The sequence below is a fragment of the Desmodus rotundus genome, chromosome X (genome assembly GCF_022682495.2).
Source record: "Desmodus rotundus isolate HL8 chromosome X, HLdesRot8A.1, whole genome shotgun sequence".
Taxonomy (NCBI): Eukaryota; Metazoa; Chordata; class Mammalia; order Chiroptera; family Phyllostomidae; genus Desmodus; species Desmodus rotundus.
This window is the reverse complement of record NC_071400.1, coordinates 93,254,198-93,278,879: the sequence shown is the minus strand read 5'-3', so window position 1 is coordinate 93,278,879 and position 24,682 is coordinate 93,254,198. Positions and strand designations below refer to the sequence as shown.

Below are 24,682 nucleotides of genomic sequence, written 5' to 3'. Positions count from 1 at the left end.
AAAGGTTAAAAAAAAAAAAGGTAAGGTGATTCCAAGTTTAAAATAGTGCTGGAAAATACACGTCACATTCATGCAGGGGGAAGAAAGTATCTTACTGTTCTCATCAAAGACAAAGGGCCACCCAAGGCAGGATGAGATTGGCTTAGAAGGAGGAATGCCATTCTATAATCAATGGAGGGGCCACTCCCACCTCCCAGCACCCCCTCCCCAACCCATCAGCAATGATTTGGGTGGACTCAAAGAATAACAGGCTATGTATTGGTGCTCCCCCCTTACTAAGCACTTTAGGAATATATATTAAGAGCCAAGAGAGCAGTATGAGTGGAGGCTAAGGCATTAAACCCTTCTGGGGAGATCAGGGGACTGTGAGCTCTTCCTTAGGGATTCATGTGCATTTTATCCTATAGTCAAGGGACGCCACTGAGAGTTTTAAGCTCCAAGATAATGTAGGAAAATCATTCTGCTAGCAGAAGATGGATCGAGAGGAGGAAAGCCGGAAGCATAGACAGCAGGTAGGCTTTGCAGCAGGCAAAAGATGAAGTAGACTGGGACTAAGGCCAAATTAATAAGAGCATAATAATAACACTTCCTATTTCATTTCCTACCACGGACCAGGCACTGTGATAAGTGCCTTACATTTAGTACAAAACTTAATCTTCATTACTCTCATGTGAAGTGGGTACCATTACCATCCCCGTTCTATAAAGAACCGGATGCAAAGAAGAATGAGGTGACAGTCCCACTTCCAGAGTCTAAGCTCGGAGGCCCAGGCCACACCCCTTGCAGCATGGCAGATACTATGCTTGTGTGCGGGTGAATTCCAACACCCTGATTCTCCAGGACCTGCTGACTGTAAGCAGTGGGAGCGGAGGGGGAAATCTTAGCTTACTCATGTGTGGATGGTGTGGATGGTGGCACCCCGGGCAGGAAGACGTCTATCCTGATGCTAGTCACAATCCTGGGAGCCTGGGAGCAGCCACGGAAGAGAGAACAAGCTATAATGTGGCACTTCCCACACTGCTGGGTCTGTGCGCTTGCACATCAGTGTCCTTTCTTAAGTGGGGTTTGTATCTGAGGACTCCTAGAAGGAGGTCATTGGATGGGGGGGCTTTGGGGATGTGAATACCAGACAAAGACATTCAAATTGGTATGTTTGGGCAATTTTGCAGGAAGTGGGTCCACAGCTTTCATACACTCTTGGAAGGTAATTTGTCAGCCTCCAAATATAGAGAACCATTATATTACCTTCAGGACAGGGAATGTGTTCTTATTTGGCTGGTATTTGATTCTCTTCTGCCCAGCACTGTGGTTGGGATAAAGCAAACGTTACTGCACGTGGGGCATTGAGGGAATGCTGAAGTATGCAGCTATTAAACATTATGAGCATCGTGCCACTGGGAAAAATGCACACGAGGTGTTAAGCTCAAAAGACAGGCTTTTGCAATTAATAAAGAGTCTGTGGTGATGCTTTGAGATTCGTATATGAATACCTTGTTTTCCCACAACCTTTCATCCAATGGCTTTGGCATCCATCGATGATATTTATTTGGCTCACTTATTACATCAGGGGTCGCTTCTATGTTTTCAATTGGCCTTTACAAATTTTTTCTGAGTAGCAATATGGAATTTTAAAAAAATGTAATGTGCTATGATTCAATACTGCCATTGTTCTTTTTGATGTTCAAATTGTCCAAAATGAGGCCAGCAGGAGCCCTATCAAACTGAATCTGTGACCTTATAAAAAACTTCCTCCTTGGTTTTTGTTTTTTTGTTTTTTTTTTTTTAGCTCTGCTTTCCTTTAAGTCCAGAGATACAGTCCAGCCTCATCTTGTCCTTTCCTTGCCCAAGTCCTGGATTCAATAATTTCTTCCAGGAGCCCTAGTTCATTTCACTGGTGGATGGTATTTTAGAAGCCAAAAATGGAAGAAAATATTCCTTTACAAAAAAGCTATCAAGTCACTACCTTAACCAGGCGATTAACTTGGCATCATCCACAGCGGGGAAAAAAAGGGATGTTATAGCTTTATGTGTCTCCTAACTGTGCACAACAGCCCCAGTGCACTATTCTTCCACAAACGTCTAACCTAATTCTAATCATGAGAAAACAATCAGATGAACCCAGATTCTGGTCATTTCTACAGGACAACTGGGCTAGATTCTTTATATACGTCAAGGTTATTACAATAGAATATACTCAGCAATAAAAAGATGAGGTCTTGCCATTTGTGAAAATATGGTTGGACCTTGTGCTAACTGAAATAAGTCAGAAAAAGATAAATACCCTATGATTTCACTTATATGTGGAAACTAAAAAAAAAAAAAACAAGGCAAACAAATAAAACAGAAACAGACTCATAGATACAGACAACAAGCTGATGGTGGTTGGGTAGATGGGTGAAATCAACGAAAAGAAAAGAATGGGGAAAAGGTCAATGTTCTTAAAAACTAAAACAAAGCCAAACGGGGTCGTTTATTCAGATCAAAGGAATCATAATGTAGGGGTTTAGAACAAGTCACATCAAGATACACTTCTGTGGATTATTTTAAACTGAAGGCAACAAAGACCCTGCAGACTCATGAGAAACCTTTGCCTCTCTCTTAAAGAATTTAAATTAGGAGGGCGGCTACATGAAAGAAGGTGAAGAGATTAGCCAAACAACATATATGTATAACCCAGAGTCACGGACAACAGTGTATTGATGGCGGGGGGGGGGGGGGGGGGGCAGAGTGGGAGCTGGGAGGAAGGAGGCAAAGAGGGGAAAATGGGAATATCTGTAATAGTGTCAGCAATAAAAAATAAAGAAAAATAAATAAATAGATGGGAAAAAATGTAAATTAGGGCCCTGGCCCATAATAATAGTTATCATCAGAAAAGACATTTTATGGCCTATCTATCTGGCAGGGAAAACTTCTAATTCCGGAACAAATGCTCTTCCTATCATCCTGCAATGACCTTCCCTTTCTGTGAAGCCCCAGGTACCTCACCTCATCCCTAGTGCAAAATGTCACATATGCACAGTTTCCCTTTCTGTAGCTGAACGCCTCATGTATGTGGAGTCTCTGACTATCTCAAGTGTGTGGAATTCCCATAAGTGTATACAAGGCCTGTCCAGAAAGTACCCAGCCATGTAATATGAAAAACAGAGACATTTATTGCAGAAGATACAAGATGCAAGAAACATTGTACATAGGACAATGATGCCTCAGTCCCCTTCAAAGGAGGCACCTTGGGACCTCACACAGTTCTCCCAATCACCATCAGCTGCTCCGTCATATTTTCCTGAATCTCATGGATGATCTGAAATCTCTTCCCTTTCAAAGGTGATTTTAGTTTAAGGAAAAGCCAGAAGTCACAGGGTGCCAAATCTGGGCCATAGGGGGCTGAGTCACCTGGGGGATGTCATGTTTCACCAAAAAACTCTGCACGAGGTGTGGTGCATGAGTGGGCATGTTGTTGTGATGAAGCTGTCAGTCACCAGATGCCCATAGCTGCAGCTTTGTGAATCATCTGAATAGTTTCCACAGAGGAATGTTCAAGCTTAACACAAAATTTGATGCAGATTCGTTGCTCTACTCACTCAGTCACTTTGAATGCAACAGCCACACAGTACACATGCTCACTCAACGGCATCTACTGCCCCCACTGACTAGTACTGTGAAGTCGTCATTGTTCACACATGTGCATTCCAGTCCCCTCTCTTTGGCTGGCTGCCAGGTTACATCAGTGGAGCGCGAACCATTCCCTTTACATTAACAATGGTTGGACTTTTTCCAGACAGACCTCATATGTAATTACATTTGGTTATTTTCTCTTATGAGTCTGCTTCATGTTGATTTACTTATTACACCACCCAAAAGAACCTTGAAGGGTACAGGAAAGGTTCTTCCTCCACACAATAACTAAATGAACCTTGAATGAATCATTATTTATATTTTTTTATTTTTTAAAAAGCTAAAAAACACATTTGGGGTAAATGGATAGATTTAAATATGAACTGGATATTAAGTGATGCCATGAATGGACGTTAATTTTCTTAGGTGTGATAATGATATTGCAGTTATGTGAGAAAATGTCTTTAATTTTAGAAAATGCGTGATAAGTATCTAGGGGTGAAGTGCTATGATGTTTTGCAACTTAATGTAAGTGGTCCAGAAATGAATTTATACACATACTCACAGAGAAGCAAATGTGGTAAAGTGGTAACAATGGATGAATCTAAGTGAAAGGTATAAAACTGTTCATTCTACTATTCTTTCATCTTTCCTCTAAGTTTGGAGGTTTTCAAAATAAAGGAGTTGAAAAATATGTATATACACATACACTCACTTTTATGATTGCAACTGTTAAAAGAGTAATAAATGCTTATAGAATAAAGACTGGAAGGAAATACTCAAAAATGAGTACAGTTACTGTGTTAAGCTGTACTCATTTATGGGTCCTCTTTTTAAAAATATTTATTGATTTTATTAGAGAGAAGGGAAGGGAGCAAGAAAGAAAAGCAAAGAAACTTTGATGTGAGGGAAAAACATTGATCGGTTGCCTCTCGTATGCACCCAGACCAGGAACTGAACCCGCAACCCAGGCATGTGCCCCGACAGGACAACACCCAGCCAAGCCACACCAGTCAGAGCAATGAGTCCTCTTTTTCATTTTCCAAACTTTCTATAATGTTACATCTAGAATTCAACAGAAAACACAATCTTCCCAGGCTGGAAGCCAGCATGTCGCTTAAAAGTTAAACCAAATAGTCATCAAAGAGACAGCAGAGACAATGGTGAATGAAATCAGTGCTTTCTCTCCCTGACTGCTGCCAGGATTCAAAGTTAAAAGTTGAAAGAGAAGGATAAGCACTAAGGAGAGAATGAAGTTAGATCCCAGGAGCACACAAGAGATCAGGAAATGGAACTGGCTCTTGTTGTGTACTTGTTTTAAGGACCCTCTGGTTATAAAGTATTTTCAACTTCTCAGTTGGGTCTGAAATGATCAAGCAAATACAAGTAACTTCCCTCCCGTTGTTTCTGTACCAGCCTGCCTCTTGATCCACCACAAAAAGACGATTTCTCTGCACAAGAGAGAGTATACGGTGGGTGGAGACATAGAATCCAAGATCCTAAACTATAGGATAAAATGCTACTCAGATGTCTTAAGATTTCAATTTTACACTTTAAACACGTTTCCCCAAAGAGCTGCATTTCTACGAGCTACTGACTGAACCCCATGTAAGTTCTTGCTATCCGACATAGCACAAGTGTCCTCTAAGCAAGCGAGTCTCTCTGTGACCTGACAAAGGGGCATGATAAATGCCAGCACTACAAAAACTGGAAGTTGTTTCTACACTTGGTGAGTGGTGATTGTGCCTAACAGCCTTGCAGGGCAGTCCCAAGCACACACGTGCTGAAAAACAACCTCTGAACTTCAGCCTCTGATCCCTCTTCTACTTCCAGTCACTTGAGATGGAATTCTGGACAGAGATTTTGTGCTTGTTTCTAGATACTAAACAACTCACAATTACAAGCACCTTTTATTACACGGTGGGGCAAACGTAGGTTCACAGTTGTTTGTATGCACAATAATACAATAATTAATAAATAACAATACATAAATAAACTCTGTTCTGCATACTCACAAGTGTAAACCTCCTTTTGCCACACCTGGTATATTTAGTACGTCTCCTAAAATGTTTTTCTTACAATTACATGAAATTGTCTCATTCCATTACATCACATGCTGGCAAGGCCATACGAATTTGTGTTAACATTTTATACATGGGGCAAATTATGTTTAGGCACCAAGGGAGAGATATCAGCAAAGAATCACAATGATTTCTTTAATGGACCATAATTTCTCATTGGGTCTAGTTAGCCTAAAAATAGTTTCTTAGATTTGTGCAAAAAAGTTAACATAGCAGGCCTGAGGCTACTGTCCCTAGAAGGGTCTGCTTTCAGGGGAACTGGGGAATTCGGCTTTCGGAATGTTTTCTCCATTAGAAACTGATAAAGCCATTTCACTGGGCCTAGGCTGTCTATACAAGCAATGTGATTTATGGTAAACATTTGCTTTCTTTTGGGGAGTCTGGAACTTGAGTGGCTGCTAGGAAGAGAAAGGCTATGTGACCAGCTCCCAATAAAAACTCTGAACTCGGAGTCTCAAATGGGCTTCTCTGGGCGAGCACATCACACACGGGTTGCTGCATTTTCACTGCTAGAGGGGCGGTGAGCTCTGTGTGACCTGTCCCAGGAGACAGAGGGCATAGGAAACCTGCAAACACATTTCTCCAGACTCCACTTACACCCTTTTCTTTACTGATCCAGCTGTGTATGCTTATTCCATCACTGTAATACATTTTAGCTGAGTACAACTGTCTCCTTCCAGTGAATCATCGAACGTATGGGTAGTCTTAGGTGACCTCCAAAACCCAGACCCTCAGTTTGACTTTGCATATAACTTTTGACTAGCTTGTAAGCCTAAAAACTATTATTCTGAAACCATTATGCATCTTGAACAGACTGCTAAAGTCTAAAACTAGGTGGAATCGTTTTAATAATTGCTGTCATTCTACATGTAGGGGACTAGCTGAAAGTTTAGCTCACCAAGTTTAGATTCCAAAACGATATCTGTAGTGCAACTTCCCAGGCACTAAAGACATAAATGTTCTCCACGAGGCAGAATGCAGAGGTTATAGCTCAGGTGGATTTGCTCAAAAGCAAGGATTGTTACATTCTGGGCTTTAAAGATGCTGGCTGCACAGGTGCCATGCAGTTAAATATCATCAGCCAATTTCTGGGAAAGGAAGTCATTATCTAGAGTTCATATTCCTTGTCACATTTGTTTAGGATTGATAACAGACAGTAATCCTGTTTGACAGAAATACAGTCCCAGCTCAGCTCCCATTAGAGCCTGGCCATCAAAGCCATCATTTGCTGTTCACTGCTCACCAATGCGATGAAGCTGGGCACAGAGAAGTTGAAGCGCAAGGTTCCTCTGCAATCCTGGTGTCTGTCACTGGATTAATTCATGGTCACCAATCTTAGCTGAAAAAACCCCTGGCAAGGTGTGTCAAGATTAGACTAGACTATATCCATCCTCCCTGCTACCTGCATTTATTATTTGAATGGGTAATAAACACACACACACACACACACACACACACAACCTGTGACCTAGGGAGTCAGGGAGACAGAGATAAATAAGATGCTGGCTGCTCTTAAGGAATGCAGCCATGGAAGTGTGTTAGTCAGTTGTCATTCCAATATCAGCATCAACGTTTTGTTAAAAGCTTTTCCTTTTCTCTGAGACATACTGTGCTTTGCTCAGGAGTCACTAGCAAGCAGTCGCTTTTCTCAGAGACTACCAGTGAGCTTTACCGAGAGACCACACCAGCCCCATGGGGGAATCAGCAGGCCGGCCAGCACACAGGTGGCAGGCCACACACCCAGATACCATTCTTTTATTAGCTGATGCTGGCAAACAATCAAATAGTTAAGCAGGAATTATTACACGTGAGTTATTTCTCCCAGCCACCTAACTTGCTCCACTGTTACCCTCCTTTCACACGTGATCATTGAAATAGTGCTGACAGTAAAGTGGCTGAGAAGGGTCACAGCACATATTCAACGTGTGAACACACTGGCATCTCCAATCTGCTGCAGAAGCCACGCAGCCTCGGAACACAGGAAGCAGCCTGATCCTCACAGCAGGCCAGGCTCCAGCTCCATGGGGCACAGCATAAAAACGAGTGCACCGGTTCAAGAGTGCAAGCAGTGATCATTAATTCAGTAAGATGCCTGACACGCAAAGTATATAAAGCTGTTCCCATATGAACACATAGTTAAACGAAATGCTAGGGAACTGTTAGCTTCTCTTAGCAGGTGATGTCGCAAATAAGCAGTCTTGCGTAACACAGGCACACACACACACACACCAAGCACCGATCCCAGGAGTCCTCAACTGCAGTATCACAAGGGTTGTGTGCTAAGATGAGGGTCATCAATGGGAATCTTCTAAACAACACACATCCAGTTATTATGATACTAACCCTAGGTATGGTACTAACACAGGTACAGTCTACAATTCTAGTTGGTTCCTTCCACTTTTACAGTCATTACATGTAATATTCTTGGATGAGAAAAAGTAAAATATTAATTCTCCTCAAGTTAATATTTAAATGTAAAGACATTTTAATGAAAATCCATAAGGGATTTTAAAAATCAAACCTGATTTATAAAATCATTGTACAATTCATCTGGAAGAGCGGCAAAATACCTCTTTAAAAATGTTAAATAATGATGAGAGTAGGGTATATTAGGGCTAGATTTACAATAATGCTATGATAATGAAAAGGCTTGTAACGGTTCAGAAATAAGAGGTGAAATCATTAACGCAACAAAACAAAAAAATTCCTGCAACTAATCTAAATTATTCAACTTACTAACAATTGCAGGGGGGGAAGGGAAGCTAGATCTCTACCTCATACACTACACCAAAAATAAAGTTAACATAGATTACAGATTTAAACCACTATTTAAAATTGAAACCATAAAAGTACTAGTGGAAAAAAGTGGGTTATTATTTATATAATCTTTTGATAAGGAAACACTTTACACATGACATTAAAGGCAGAATTCATAAAAGTAAAAGATTTGAATATATAAATAAAGAATATATACATAAATAAGAACTACATGAAGTCCTTATTTAAAACTCTTTAAAGAAAATTAAAACTGCTATTGACAACTTAGAAGAAAACAAAATTGCTTTGAAAAAAATATTTGCAACCTAACAAAGGATTAATGTCCTTCATATATAAAGAGCCTACCAATCATTAAGAAAAAGGATATAGAAGCAAAAGGAAAGGTAGGGCAAAGTATATGAACATGCAATTCATAAAACAAAGAGTCAACAAAATATTCATATATGTTTATTAATCAAAGAGTCCACAAAAGAAAATCCTGTTTTTCACTTATCAAAATAACAAAAAAAATTCTAAAATAATGCCCACCATTAGCATGATTTGGAAAACCAAGAGGTTACTGTTGTAGGTATGATTCAATCTTTTTTATTAAGAGAGAAAGTCACAATTGTTAAGAAGGAAAAATGATTCTTTGCTTTAAAAAGAAAGCCTATGATGATATTAAATTTTATGAGAAACCCAAGGTATTGATAACTGCATCCTGGGTCATGGTTAAGAGCAGGGAGCTGGTTACCTGGAGGACAGTTTGCATCCCTGTTGGAGGAAGGCATTCAGGTTCCCAGTTGCTGCAAGTAAGAGTCCCAGGTATGGAGGGGAAGGCTTCATCGGCCTAGAAGAAAACTCAGGATGGAATTGGACACCAACAAAATAGGGGTGATCTGAAATGAGAACAACCATAATATGATTGAAGCAAACTCGAGAAATACTTTGAAGATCTTATCTTTGAATCAGAAACTCACTCAATGGTGAGATGGTTATTTAACTTGTTATCATCATAGTCAGTTACTTTCATAGTCCATCTTCACAGAAGAATTTCAAATTGCAAAACGCATCTCCCTTCATAAGAAATTCAACATTTTATTTGTGGAAGGTGGTGTTAAAATGAGCAACATTAAGCACAAAATTTTGAATGGGGAGATGAATTCTGCTTTCCCAATATCTGCCTGCTTTTTGAAGGCCATTCATAGACTATCCTTGGGCCCGTTTCCACAGTACCCCTCACACTTCTAACTACAGGTCATTCTTTCTCTTAGATGGTTTCAGACCATTTTCTACAAGGTCTCCTTTCCCAAGGTAAGGGTCCCTTGGGAGTACAGGAAGTACAACTGCTTTTCTAGTCGCAGCTTTAAGGTGGGTATTAATCATAGGCAGCACCATGAAACTGAACTCACAGCTCAGCCTATGCCAGTAACTTATCCCCTGTGATGAACAGTCCGTGAGTGATAAAAGGATGGCCTTTCAACATGTTCGCGGTAGTTACGGCTCAAGGTGGCAAGAGTCCAAGATTTTTTAAAACATTTTCTTCCTTGTCCTTTTCCGTATTGTGTGAAGCTTTACACTGAGCATATATTACTGGGGAGGGGGGAAATTAAGCTATTTTCATATTGAGAGTTGTAAGAATCCCCTATATGAGCAATTCCAGTTCTCCTAGATGTAGTAAGAGCAAAAACTAGCTTTCCCCCACTACTTTTAACAGGAATCCAATGTTTTGTAATGGTAAGAATTAAATGGGCCACATTTCCAAATCTGGGTAGAAATTTGATAGGATTAAAAATTCCTCTTCCCAATTGGAACTCTCAAAAACTATGTTTTTCCCATATTAAAAGGAAACTCCTAATTAGGGATTGGGCAACTCTTTAATCCCGTCATTACTATAGTACAGAGCACGGTAAGTGAGCTGTCTTTCTTTCTTTAAAAATCATATATATATATATATATGTATGTATAACTGAAGATGATAAAACAAGTTTTATAGAGGAAAGTAAGTGCAACTTTAAAGCTTTCAGAGAGATGCTTTATCAAATTATCCGAAAATGTAGTATGGAATTCAAAATCACAAATCCCCATCACTTACCACTAGAGACCCTAAGCTACTTGAACAATGGTGAGAACATGACGATTAATTGGAAATGTCCACTCTTCTAAGGTTATTTAAAGCTTTACTCGACAAAATGGTAGCCCATAGCCACACGGGGGCTATTTAAATTCATTTGAATTAATTGAGTATGTTTCAATACTCAATAGCCTCATATGGCTAGTGGCTACCATATTGAACAGGGCAAAACATTCCATCATTGCAGCAAGTTCTATTGCACAGCTCTGAGTCCAGAAAAACCCAGTATGGAAATCCTCTACCTCACATCTAGGAAGAAACCTCCTTTAATTAGAGGGACACTCAGGAATGAAAGCTTGATGAGAGGAATGCTACCTTCAGAAGAGAAATCACCCACACTTAGAAAAGGAACTAAGCAATGTAGCTTTAAATAAGATGCGATGAATCTTATAGCACAGCAGCTAGCGATGTCTCTGAAAGAAGCAGACCATTATCGTGCTTTTGTATCACTACAGACAGAAGCTGAGCAATGGATCATGTTATAGTCAGGGACAAAATGTTTAAATGAATGCATCATTGCTTTGAATCACTTTATCAAAAAAAAAATCCCTTATGCCAATATGAGGAAAGAGACTATAAAGTTTTTATTTTGGTGATGTTCTATCAGTCACATAAAGTTTTTTACATAATGCTCCTAATTGCTTTGAACCAAATTCTGACATCGTACTAATCTCAAGCTTTAGTGTTCCTTTTAGAATTGCTTTAGTAATATAGGGATTAGTGGATATGGTTCTAAGTGGTAGCCAAGATCCGAATCTTCTGGGGAATTTTTCTTTGTGCGTATTTGTGTGTGAAACAAGTGTTACAGCTCCTTGACCTTTAATATGCTTATATATCCACAGACTGATGATTTCACAAACATGTGGATTCAGTAGGTCTGGGTTGGGAGCTGAGGCATTTCTTTATCATATTAAATATTAAATCATATTATTATTACTATATGAAATACAATAGTTTATTTTTTAATGTATTTTTCCCTTAACATTTATGACCCTTATCTCCCCTCCCCCCCACAGTCCCCACACTGTTGTCCAGGTCCATGAGTCCCTTTTCCTTTTTTGCTCGATCCTTCCACCCCTCCAACCCTGCCCAGAGCTGTCAGCCTGCTCTCTATCTATGAGTCTGTCTCTATTTTGCTTGTTAGTTCAGTTTGTTCATTAGATTCCACATATAAGTGAAATCATACAGTATTTTTCTTTCTCCGGCTGGTTTATTTCACTTAGCATAATGTTCTCCAAGTCCATCCACACTGTTACAAAGGATAAGATGTCATTCTTTTTTACAGGCAAGTAATATTCCATTGTGTAAATGTACCATAGTTGTTTTATCCAGGATTTTCCTTAATGAAATGAATTCTCTGTGGTCAGCTTTTCAAAATTTCAAGGTTTCAATACTCTGGTTGCTCTTCAGATTGTATAAATCTTTCGCCTTTTAAAAATCGCAAGGTTTTACAGCAGCTGGCTCTCATTTCCTTTGCAAACCACATGAAATTTGAAAGTGTCAATGGGAATCTAAAACCTTATAAAGAAAGAGCCTTCTAACATTTGCTGACAATGATGAAAAACAGAAGAATTAACAGAGAATAGGTACTTGAACCAAGTAAACAAATAGTAGCCTGATTAAGAAAGTCTCCAGCCTCTCACTAACTTGCGGTGATCCACACTATACAATTCTAAGTGATGGACATTTCCATCAGGAAAACCATAGGAAATAAATTCTCACTCTGATTCAAAAGTTTCACATGGATTGATCATCTTAACTGGAAGGTCCAATGAAAATGAAGGAACAATAAAATCCCACAGGGGTGGTGGCAGAACGAACCAATGACCTGGTTTGACTCCAGCCAATCCGGGTCCTAGCTGGATGGCCCTGGGTAGTTTATTTCACCGCTGCACACTGAGCCTCCTTCTTGGGAATAACATCCCCTGCCTGGTAAGTTACTAAGGCATGCAGGAATCCCTAGCAGGGGGTCTAGCAAGAAGCATCTAGTAGGATATACTCAATGCCCATTCCTTTCCTTCTTTCAGGGTCCAGGTAACGTGCTACTATGTTCAAAAAAGCCTTTTCCAACTTCAATTCTCCTCCCTGCTCAAGACTCCTGAATCAGTACCTGAACAGATTAGACACAGAAAAGGAAAGGGACAGAGAAAAGGAATTTGAAGCAGAGGATAGTGACATGAGCTAAGATGGAAAAAGAAGAAAAGTTAGAAGAGTAAGCAGTATAGGTCATCTGGGTCCTAAAGGATATAGGTTGAAAAGGTACATTCTAGAAAATTATGCCACTATTTTTAGAGTATCCTATACATACCAAGCATTCAACAAATGAGAATGGTTTATCCAACAACTTAGTGTCACATACATTGCATTGTCAGAGCCCTGTCCTCATTAGGAGTCACCACGCCCTGGGACTAGGGCGATAGGAATGGGAATGCAATCCCAAACGCAATCTTTCCAGAGATGGAATCTACAGGACTTGACAACTGATTACAAGTTGGGAGTATGAAGGGGCAAAAGAGCTAAAAAAGTCCAATTTCAAGCATGATGGCCTGGAACAGTGGTTTTCAACCAGGGGTGCACGTGTGCCTCGGGGACATTTGGCAATGTCTGGAGATGTTCTTGGGTGTTGCGCTTGGAGAGCGGGGCAGGCAGTGCTACGGGCACCCAGTGGGGAGAGACCAGGGATGCTGCCAAACATCCCGCAGTGATCAGCAGAGCGCCCACAGTAAAGAATTACCCTGCGCCAAATGTCCGAGGTGGCGAGGGTGAGAAACCCTGGACGAGGAGACTGATGGAACCTTAACAGAAATGGTCAAGAGGAAGAACTAGTTCGGAGAGCAGGTAAATTTAGTTTCAATTAGTTCAGTTTGAAATCCTAGAAAACTAATCACATAGACAAACAGGTGAAACAAGCACCTGAAAAGGTTAAATTCAAGTTAGTTAAATGAAGTGTATATGGGTGGGTCTAGAACAGGGGTTGAGCAAACATTTCTGTAAAGAGCCAAGTAGTAAATAATGTTAGGCTTTGGGGACCGGAAAGTCTCTTTCCCAACTACTCACCACTGCCACTGCAGCCGAGTAAAAGGAGCCACACACAGTACACAAATTGTGCTCCAGTAAAACTATTTATGGCCCTGGCTGGTGTGGCTCAGTGGATTGAGAGTCGGCCTGCAAACCAATGGGTCACTGGTTCAATTCCCAGTCAGGGCACATGCCTGGGTTGTAGGCCAGGCCCTCAGTTGGGGATTTGTGAGAGGCAACCACACATTGATGTTTCTTTAAAAAAAAAAAAAAAAAAACCTATTTATGGATACTAAAATGTCATATAATTTTTACATTTTACAATCTTATAATGTATTTTTTAACCATTTTAAAATGTAAAAGCCATTCTTAGATCATGACCAGTACCAGAATAGTCAGCAGGCTGAATCGGGGGCACCCGTCAAAGTCTGCCAAGCCCTGGGCTAGAATGTCAAGAGAGCTGGGACCAGCTGTAAGGATGGGCTTACCCTGCCTTTGAAGCTTTGAGTGAGAACACTGTCCTCTGTCTTGTCAATAACACATGTATAGTTTGTGCCTATGTTCCCAAAGGGTGCCCCAGCCCAGCCACGAACTTCATCAGTGATCTGCCTCAACAGAAGTCCAATGCCTTTGCCTGTGTTTGGTCTCACTAAGAACTCTGCGTGCAGTGACTGGCCCACACTTGACCATGCAGCACGAGCAATAAGGAAAGGCAGACACCACCTGGGATGGGGGGCCAGGTCCCACACACAACAGATGTCAACACCAGTCACCAATACTGGCAGGGCATCGGGCCATTGTCCCTGGAAGGAGAGACAAAGCCGAGTGCTACTCAACAGTGGGCTGCTGCCTTTCCCAGAGTGCCTAACCCAGAGGCTGGCAACAGGAGAAGGGGAGGGATGGTAAGGAAGCATACTATTGGTAGAACTGGTAGAACAGTACATTATGTTAGAGTAGGGTCACACTAATAGGCCCACAATGATTAGGGTTACCAGCAGTCTGTTTTCTCACATACTTTATATTTAGTACATATTACTTATAATTAGTTGCATAGCTATTTCAAAGGACAGAGGAAAAGAAAGAGACCAAACAAAATGGGTCTCAAGTTATAGCTTCATATGTCTACAGTCAACAAAAAGATGGTAGCTCAACACAGAAATTTTCAAAACTGAAGAGCTCACTTACTTGCCAGTTCAATGATTTCCATCCTCTCCCCATCAACATCCTGACCTACAAAACTTAAGTCACTCTGCTCAAACTGATTGATCAGGCTGGGGTTCACCTGCAGGAACAAGAAATTAAATGTCTTCAGTCAGCAGAGCAATACAGACACATCAGCTTAGTCAAAGGCCCTCCCCCAACCGGGTGGGTTTTCCATGTCAGCGATGCTCTAGCTCGTACTTAATGTCTACATTCAACCCCGAAAGCCAATTTTTAAATTCTGAGAAATAGAATCTGAGAAAATGAATCTGAGAAATAGTCTAATCACAGCTCTTCAATTTGGGAGGCCCACCTCCTCTCACCCAAGATGAGATTCATAAAGTGGGACCGTGACACAGACATTCTGACTTGGGGCCTTGAGATCAGCTATTTATAGCCATTCCCATATTTGTATCTTGCTTTGAGTCCTGTGTAAAATTAACTGTCTCTCCCCAAATCACAAATCTGCTTGAAGATTGAAACAATCTTATTTACCCCAATGCTTTCTTTACATATAGTTACATAAAACCTCTCAAAAGAAGCTTAGAGCAAGTTTTCTACTAAAATACTGCTTATAGCCCTGGCCGGTGTGCCTTAATGGATTGAGGGCCAGCCTGTGAACCAAAGGGTCACCAGTTCGATTCCCAGTCAGGGCACATGCCTGGGTTGCAGGCCAGGTCCCCAGTGGGGGGGCACGTGAGAGGCAACCACACATTCATGTTTCTCTCCCTCTCTTTCTCCCTCCCTTCCTCTCTCTAAAAATGAATAAATAAAACCTAAAAAAAATAAAATACTGCTTATAGATGACAAGTCGATGACCTTGCTCCTGGCCCTTTCCCTCACTCATCTCATCACCAGCTTTTCTCCAAAGTTTTCAGCCTCTCCTTCACAAAAAGCACTTCCTCATCTAAAACCAAAGTAGGGTCCCTGTATCCTTCTCAATCTTAACCACATACGCTTTTGTTTTCTTTTTTAACAATAGGCTACTTCTCAAACTTGTAAACTTTTTTCTTTATTAAACGGCTTTATTGAGATATAATTCATATGCCTTACAATTCACCCATTAAAACTGTACAGCTCAGTGGTTTTTAGTGTATTCACATAGGATTCACCCATCCCCACAATCAGTCCAAAATACACCCTGCACTCTTCAATCATCATCTTCCCTACCTCATCACCCATCAGCCCTAGCAACGACTAATCTACATTCTTTCTCTTTAGATTTGCTTATTCTGGGCACTTCGTGTTAACGGAATCACACAGTATGTGGTCTTTTGTGACTGGTTTCTTTCACTTAGCATGTTTTCTAGGTTCATCTATGTTGTAGTATGTACCAACATTTCATCTCTTTTTATTGTCCAATAGTATTCCATTGTATCGATATACATGTCATTTTTCATTCATTAGTTGATGGACACTTTCGTTGTTTCCACTTTTTTGGCTATTATGAATAATGCTGCAATAACCATTTGTGTACAAGTTTTTGTGTGGATGTATGTTTTCATTTCTCTGGGTGAATGTCATAGAAGTGGAATTGCTAGGTTGTATAGTAACTCTATGTTCAACCTTTTGAGGAACTGTTAGACTGTCCGACTCTTTTCCGAAGCTGCTCCACCAGTTTACATTCCCACCAGTAATGTATGAGAGTTGCAATTACCCTACATCCTCACCAACACTTGTTATTATCCATCTTTTGATTACAGCCATCCTAATGTGTGTGAAGTGGTATCTCTTTGTGGTTTTGATTTGTGTTTCCCTGATGACAAATGATGTGTGTCTAGATCCCTTGCCATTGTTTATTATTAAGTTCTAAGAATTCTTTATAGAGTCTAGATACAAGGGCCTTGCATGATATATTATTTAATCTGTCATTATTTTTATTTGTTATCTTATTTTTTGTCCTCTCCAATTAGAATGTAAGCTCCCCAATAGGAGAAAGACCCTGCGTGTCTTTGCTACTTTCACCTTCACTGCATATTAGATACAAAATAAGTATGAAGGAATGAATGGCCATATTATGTGTACATAGTAGTTCTTACACCTTCTAGCCACCACTTAAGCAAAGCAGATCAATAGTTCCTGCCCCACTTGCAGGGCCAGTTCCTGATGGAAATAAGACCAAAAATGGCCTATACTCAGCAAATTATTTTCTATTGTTGGTAGCCTACTCAGCATCAATTCCCACCAGTCCTCCCTCAAAACAGAACCCTGGGCTTGTCCTGGTATCTGCTCAACCCCCACATAGCCCATGGGACTCCATCTCCCCAACTCTTTTCCAGAGGCCCACTTGTAATCACTGAAGTTCCTTGCACTAAGCATCTATATTCCACGGTAATTCAGTGTGAAAGCATACCTCATACCGATGTCTGTGTCTTTCTTCCACAAAAGGAACATCACCATACAGTTTCCCTGTAATGATTCAAGAGTGAAATTAATATTGGAGTAATCGGCTTTGGAACCACACCCATGGCATATGTGTGGGGGAAAGTCTCTTTGATTTCTATCAGAGGCCTACAAATAAACTAGACTCCAGATAGCAATCTAGATTTTCTTCTCTTATAATACGGGGCAGCAACGGCTTCTTTGAAACCCTGAAGCAATTCTTGAGTAAGCCATCCCATTGCATAATGGGAAGCCTGCCACTACGCCAGTCCCCCACGGACTACAGATGTGCCCTCCTTTGACACACCTACCCGCAGGACTCAAAGACCAAGTGATGACCACACCATTACTTCTATGCAGATTCATAACAAGGCTCATTTTACAAAAGAAGAAAATGAAACCAAAGGAAGAGAAATGAAACCAAAAAACTTGTCCAAAGCCCTGTCGTGCTGGTAGCACAGAACGGCCTTGAGCCCAGGTCTCCTCCCACCTGGCCCCGTGCTTTTTCCACTACACACTTTCACATGGTACTAGCCACATTGCTTCACACACCACCTTAAAAATATGCCTGTACTTTGCCTTGGCCAGGTGGCTCAGTTGGTTGGAGTGTCAACCCGTACACCAAAAGGTTGCGGGTTTGATTCCCAGTCAGGGCACATACCTAGATTGTGGGTTCGATCCCCAGTCAGGGCGCATATGGGAGACAACCAAATGATGTTTCTCTCTCACTCTCCCTGTCCCTTTCTCTAAAAAAATCAACAGAAACACATCCTTGGGTGAGGATTTAAAATACATATGTGCCTGTCCTTTTGACTCTAAAATTCAACCTCTAAGAATTTACCCCAGAAATGAGGACAGAGATGTAACCACAAATATGCTCACTGCTGCGTTACTTAACAGAAACAATTGGAAACAAGCTGAGCATCAGGAATAAAGGACTGCTGGATTAAATGAACACGTTTATACCAAGGTCCTTAACTAGGAGTGTGCGGCTGAGGGTCACATGTGGGGCTTATTAAACACGCTTCTCTTGCCCTGGCTGGTGTGGCTCAGTGGGTTGAGTGCAGGCCTGCAAACCAAAGCGTTACCAGTTCGATTCCCCTTCAGGGCACATGCCTGGGTTGTGGGCCAGGTCCCCCGTGGGGGGCGCGCAAGAGGCAACCACACATTCATGTTTCTCTCCCTCTCTCTTTCTCCCAGCCTTTTCCTCTGCCTAAAAGTAAAGTCTTAAAAAAAAAAATGCCTTTCTCTCCATGTGTGCTGCAGCATCTTGGGCATAACCTATTTTGGCAACAGGCATGGCAATCAGTGGGATGGCCAGTGACTACAGTGTCAAGTCCATCACCAGACACCTCTCAGGAACAGGCCCTACTGGAGCAGGTGCACAAGCAGGATAGCCTGAGTGCCAAGGGAGTTATAGCACAGGAACAGTAGGAGGGGCCAAGGACGATTCCCTCAGGATGCAGACCCCAGGCACACAGCCAGGGGACAAGAGGACCTGCCGGCAGTGCTGGAACACACTGTCAAACCCCAGCAGAATTGGGAAAACAGTGCTCAGTTCAACAGGCAGGAGACCAGCACACTGCCCCAGATGTCACGGAGCTGAGGAACAGGATGTTTCTACCAAGAGAGACCAAATGCCTGGTGTCTGAGATTTTGACTTCGATGAAGAGGATGCAAATTGGTTGTATTCTCATATGACTAGTGTGCTCAATTACCATGACTGAACTTCTATTTGCAATTCTGTCCGTATAGACTTGAGCTCCCTGGTGATGATGCTAATGGCGGTGAGGATTTAGGTATGCATTTTAGAAAAAAACAGAGACAGTGGAGGCAGGAAGCTCCATTGAGAGAACAGCATGCCATGGAAAGGGGGGGGTCATTCGAGACAGAGCCTTGGTACTCAAACTATCAGTTCACAAAAACTAAAGGAAAAATAAAAAATAATAGCGCAGTGATGCCCAGCTGGAAAAATGGAAGCGCATCTATCATCACGAAGTTATAGGAAAAAGCAGCTGAAAGATTTGGACCCAACTTTGAGAGGATTCTGACTCCCTTAGGACCTCTGACTTTGCGATTGACCCTTTTCTCCTCTAGTCCAAAATCTCTTCTCCGTTTCCTTCATTACAACAGATGACTTAGCAAATTCAATAACAGAGCCTGCCAATATTAAGAGATGGTGAGGAAAATGGGAAAAATCTACAAATTAAGATATAAGAGATTACACGTCGAGTCATTAGGACTAGCATGATATCATGTGAACTTGAAACTGCATGACCTGCGCCTGCTGTCTGGCTTAAGGCAAACGCTGGGTTTGCTAAGATATCTCAGGTGACAGAAGAGGGAGGAGGTAGAGTGGCTCTGGAGCCAGACTGCCTGGCTTTAAATTCCACCACACCACCGAATAGATGTTTGGCTTGGGCAAATGACGTTACCTCTGTGCCTCAGCTTCCTCATCTGTAAAATGGGGATTATGATAGTCTCTAGTTCATAAGGCTGTTGGAAGGATTAAATAAATGAAAATATGTGAAGTGCTAGAACAGTAAGGAAACCATGAGGTTGCTATTGTTATCTCTAGAATATGAAATCCAAACAGAAGGACTGAAGCTCTACAAGATAACGGACAACATAGGGACCTATCCCCACAATTCTTGAGACAAGTGCCTAGCCCGTAAGCAGGTACTCAGTAAATATTTGTTAAACGAATGAAGCATTTATGAATATAATACATGGTATATAATGGAACATGTTTTCAGAACTTTGGAAATGTTACTTTCTACATTCAAAATCTATATTGATCACTTATAAATCTGTAAAGAATGAACTTACAAAATTAATCCATCCCTTGTCCATGAAAATGGGGGAAAAAATAAAGTTTCCTTTAAAGCCTTAGGCTGAGAATCAACTCACAGTGTTACCAGTTCAGTTTTCTTTGAAAACATCTTAAAAAACAAAATAAAACAAAGAATGCTCCTTCCAGGACTCTGGCACCAGGGATTCTGATTTGGTTACTCTCAGGAGAGTGCCAGGCATGTGGGTTTTTACAGAGCTCCAGGAGCGACTCCCCTGTGCATTCCCGGTGAGGAACCCCTGATCTACATTGTCACCAAACGTGCTCTATAGGGCAATCAGTGACAAGGCAAGGTGCTAGATACTGTTGAGTGGAGAATGTATCTCAGTGTGTAGTAAAAAGACTGAGGGGTAAATACACCACGTCCTTATGAGCAGTTCTCCGGAAGGATTTATTGAGTACACCTGCCATGCGATAATCCTAGGCACTGGGTCTTCCTTTCTGTTCTAGGCTTTTTGGAGAGAAAATAAAATGCAACAGATATTAACTGCACATAAACTCAATGTTCACTTAAGAAGCAACTGGCAGCAAAGCTTTGGACACAGACAACTGATAGAGGTCTCAGGACCTAGGAAATACTGCCAATGTAGGCAGCAAGACACCAATAATGTGCGTAACAGGATTGTCGGAAACAAAAACACGTTGCCAAATTACACCATCTCCTTCTCAAATGTGCTAATGGGTAGATTCTGTCCTATACATAATACGTCTTTAACTCATCAATGGTCCTGCCCAGCCCCACCTTTGTATTAGTAATCCTAGCAACTGAACCTGATTTATTCCTCCTTTTCAGTCAAAATTTTCCCTCCAAAAAGCTATACAAGCTAAAAGATAGAAGCAATCCAAATGTCCTTGGCATATGACATAATCCCAAGAGGCTGCCTAGGGTGTAGATTTTCGGTATATCTGGCTTACACAGTCTTGGCAGATAAACATTTTAAATTTTTAAATAAGCTGCCAACGTTTAAAAATCAGGAGATCTCCCAACGTCCAAATTCTCTTGAATATTGGCAATGGTGAATCCACAGTTCTTCATGCACCTATCAGCTCTAGCAGCTATACCTCTGATGGGACAAGAGCTTGTCCATTTGTCCTAGTCGCCACTACTCTGTATTGCCTCTCGAACCCTGATTGTAGCTGCCACTGATTGTTGAGCTTAAGCTGTGGCATTTCTCCTGCTTGGATGTTTGACACCTTTACATTCCCTACCTGGTTCTACTGGCCCAGCTGCTCAGTCCAATGTTCATTCAGTGCTTGTTTCTCGCCTCAAGCCAAGCACATGGTTTCATCATGGCTTTCAGAAGCCAAGGGTGGGGTCTTCACTTTCTGTACCCGCTTCTCTCCTCCCACAAGACCCTCCCCTGGAAACCGGAGGAACCCTGTCTCAGGCTTTCAGCACAAGAAAGCTTTCAGCTCTGCAAGCTCTTTGGGTTTTGCCATTCCCTTGTTTGATTAAGGTCCAGCCATTCAGTATAATGACGTGTTCAAGAATTCAGGACATGAAATCAGCTCAGTGAGTTTCTAACAAGTGACTTAGCCTTCCTAAGACTCCCTTTTGTCATACAAAATGAAACTGGGTCCTACATAATGTCTTAATCACTGGTGCTTAGAAAGTGCAGCCAGGTCAGCCACTATTTTTCTCTTTCGGCATTTATTATTTTGGGATTTTGTTTCTCATTCCTTTAATTTTTATAAAATACCTTACTCCATTGAAGTATCTGAACTCCTCTTATTTCCCTAATTTTATTTTTCATAATCTGCTTTTGTCTCAATTTTCGAGTATAAAAATGCTAATTTTCTTCTATAAAATTTTAGTCCTTGCCTTTAACTCTACATTGCAGTGTTACCTTCTTTTTCATTGTTTGTGTCTCTTCCCCCACCATTTAGTATTTTTATCCCATTTTTAACATTGCTTTTCTTAGATTTTCTGCACTCTTCTAGTCCATATTAGTAGGTGTGGAGCAAGGAGAGCAAAGCAGAGGGACTGGAGAGAACCTGCAAGACAAAGGGGCTGTCTGCTCCCCCTGTCCTTGCGCTCATCCCTTCTCCTCTCCCTCTGCCCTAGATGGACTCCATTCTTAATACTAGGTGACTAACTGAAGTTGACTCTGAGCTTTGGGAGAATCACAGGTCAATACGATAAACCCTTCACACTATGACCCTAACAGCCACAGTAGAAGAGCGCTTTTTCTGTGCCAGGCACTGTTCTAAGGATTCACGAGTATGATTGATTTAACCCTCACAAGAAGGCCACAAGACAGGTACTATTCTGATGTCCATTTCACAGGTGCAGAAACTGAGGCGTACTAGGTAAGGCCTCTGATGGGCAGTGTGGTCCCAGGGCCTGCGCCGTCAACCACCCCACTAGTTCCGCGGGGTGAAGTACTCAGAACAGTGTTGGTCCAGTGAGGGGCACATAAATGCCATCTGTTCTTATGACTACAAGAGCTATGTCTCAGACCAATGAACTGCCGTATTAACAAATACAGCTTAGCAAATGGTTTCCCCAGCGAAAGGCAGGAGGAAGCAGGGGAGAGAGCCACCTGCAGTGTGGACCATCCATGGGGAGATGGGGAGGCCCGCCAGCTGGCACGCTCCTGTCACAAGACCCCACCATGCTCCTTTCAAATTTGTGTCTCAGCATGACAGATTACCGTGGCACAGACTTTCAGCACCCCTGAAATCCCTGGCGACCTCTTTTAAACTGTTCTGTAAATCACCTCATTAACCCAGCTAAGGCTTCTTGCAAGGCATGATTTTTTTCCCTTAAATTTCCCAAGAATGCAATCACCAGGAACTAGAAGCTGTTTTTCTCTATCAATGTTTTGATAACACATAAGAAAGCAAAAACAATTTTTCCAGCCCGTGAAAATGTCTCCCCTTATCCTCATTTCCTCCAGTTCTTTCAAATTTGAGATTGAACTGCTCTGAATTTCCGATACCATGAGTTTTACCCAGCTCCTTAACACTGGGATTCATTCAGTACCTTCTCAACTGGCCTCTTACCTCCATTTTCTCAGGACAAAACCCTTTGGTCTTACAGTAAAGCAGAAGCAAGGGTTTAGTCAAGTCCTTCTCCTCCTTATGAGAAAATGGAAAGAAGGTGCCCCCAAATTAAGTCTTTTCCTAAAGTATTCCATTTCCACCTGCTCCACTGGCCTCCTGCACCCTAGATTCTGTCACACTGACTGTGGCATCATCACCCAGAGGAGCTCTCCCCTGCTTCCTCTGCCAGGTGATGTCTGCCAGCGTCAAGTCAATTCTCACTGTCCCCGTGTCAGCTGCCCTGAAGATGAGGGTCATCATCTCAGAACTCTGAATGGGAAATCACCAGGACCTGGTCCCCAGCTGTGTACGGTGACCTGCAGGGTGTTCTGATTCCTTCCAGTGTGTCCTGGTGTGACATCCTCCACTGGTCTGGACACCCCTAGAGGGCAAATGGCATCCACTCACTTTTAACGATGCCCCTCCTGCCCTGCCCAGCACAGTGCTCAGGGGCTGGCCCTTTCCCTCTTATGCTTCCCAGAGCACTCAGGGCTCCTCTGCACCCTTCCACCCCTGTTTCTAAAGGCAAGGGCACCCTAACCACTTGGATGCCAACTTGGAGAGCAGAGTTACACAAATTGCGTATACAATTCAGACTGCTTTAAATTGGGTTTACTCTAGCATTCCTACCAGCGCACACACGCAGGAGTGTGCTATATTCAAACATGTTACCTAGCTGGTCCAAAAAAACACATTCTTTCTGGTAGGTAGCACTTTGCTCTGAAAACCATACTTGGCACAGACAAAGACTTGCTTCCATTCCAGGGCAAGTCTTGGCAACATGTCTGGGACCTAACCAAAAAATTTAAGCCTGGAGCCTGCAAGTGTAACACTTTGGAAACACATCAAACAAGTTGTCAGCTATTCCCTGAATGAGCTCTGAACCTTGTCTGAATTGCTTTGTATTCTATCTTCTCATCCCTCATGCTCAGCTGAGCCACAGGCAAAATGATAAAGTTTACTTTGCAATCTTAAAACCCTCTAATGACATGTTCCTCAGTACTCTCCCTCCCCTCTCACCTGAACCTGACACCCTCCATCTCTAGCCACACCTCGTTCTAGATTTCTCACCATTCAAAGCACCCCACTTAAGGCTTCCCTGCTCTGTGCCATTTCTCCCTACTTTCCAAAAGTCATCTAATGAGTTAATCAACCAAGTAAAGGTGTCACTATAAGGAGATAAGTCCTACCATCTACGTTCCCAGCTAAAATGTGGGGGTTTTTTTTTTCAGATTAAGGTGTCATTTACATGCAATAAAATACACAGATATGAGAGGTAAAGCGCTGGGAAAGTGTAAGAATCATAAAATGTGGGTTTTGCCAGTTACAGTTTGGAAAGTGATTGTAATGGTGGGCTTTGAAGCCAGGGCGGTTACCCTGCTTGTTTCTCTCCAAGTCCTTGAGCTAAGAATGCTTTTGACATTTTCATATGATTGAAAAAAATTTAAAAAAAATAGTATTTCATTATACATAAGCGTTTATTGAAACACAGCCTCGCTCCTCCATTTACATATTTACCTGTGGCTGCTTTTACAAGCAAAGTTGAGTCGTTGTGACAGAAATATTTACTATCTGGCTGTTTACAGACACCTGGTTTAGACC

General features: G+C 41.7%; 1 protein-coding gene across 3 annotated transcripts in view; it reads right to left on the bottom strand.

Annotated features, from left to right (window-relative positions):
- CTPS2 (CTP synthase 2) overlaps window positions 1-24,682 on the bottom strand; it is a 93,523-nt gene that overhangs the window by 6,281 nt on the left and 62,560 nt on the right. For all 3 annotated transcript variants that reach the window (XM_053917382.2, XM_024569942.4, XM_053917381.2), the window contains 3 exons: window positions 17,156-17,211; window positions 14,788-14,884; window positions 9,205-9,349 (listed from right to left, as the gene is read on the bottom strand). In XM_053917382.2, coding sequence (XP_053773357.1) covers window positions 9,205-9,349; window positions 14,788-14,884; window positions 17,156-17,211 — 298 coding nt within the window. The remainder of the gene's footprint in view (window positions 1-9,204; window positions 9,350-14,787; window positions 14,885-17,155; window positions 17,212-24,682) is intronic.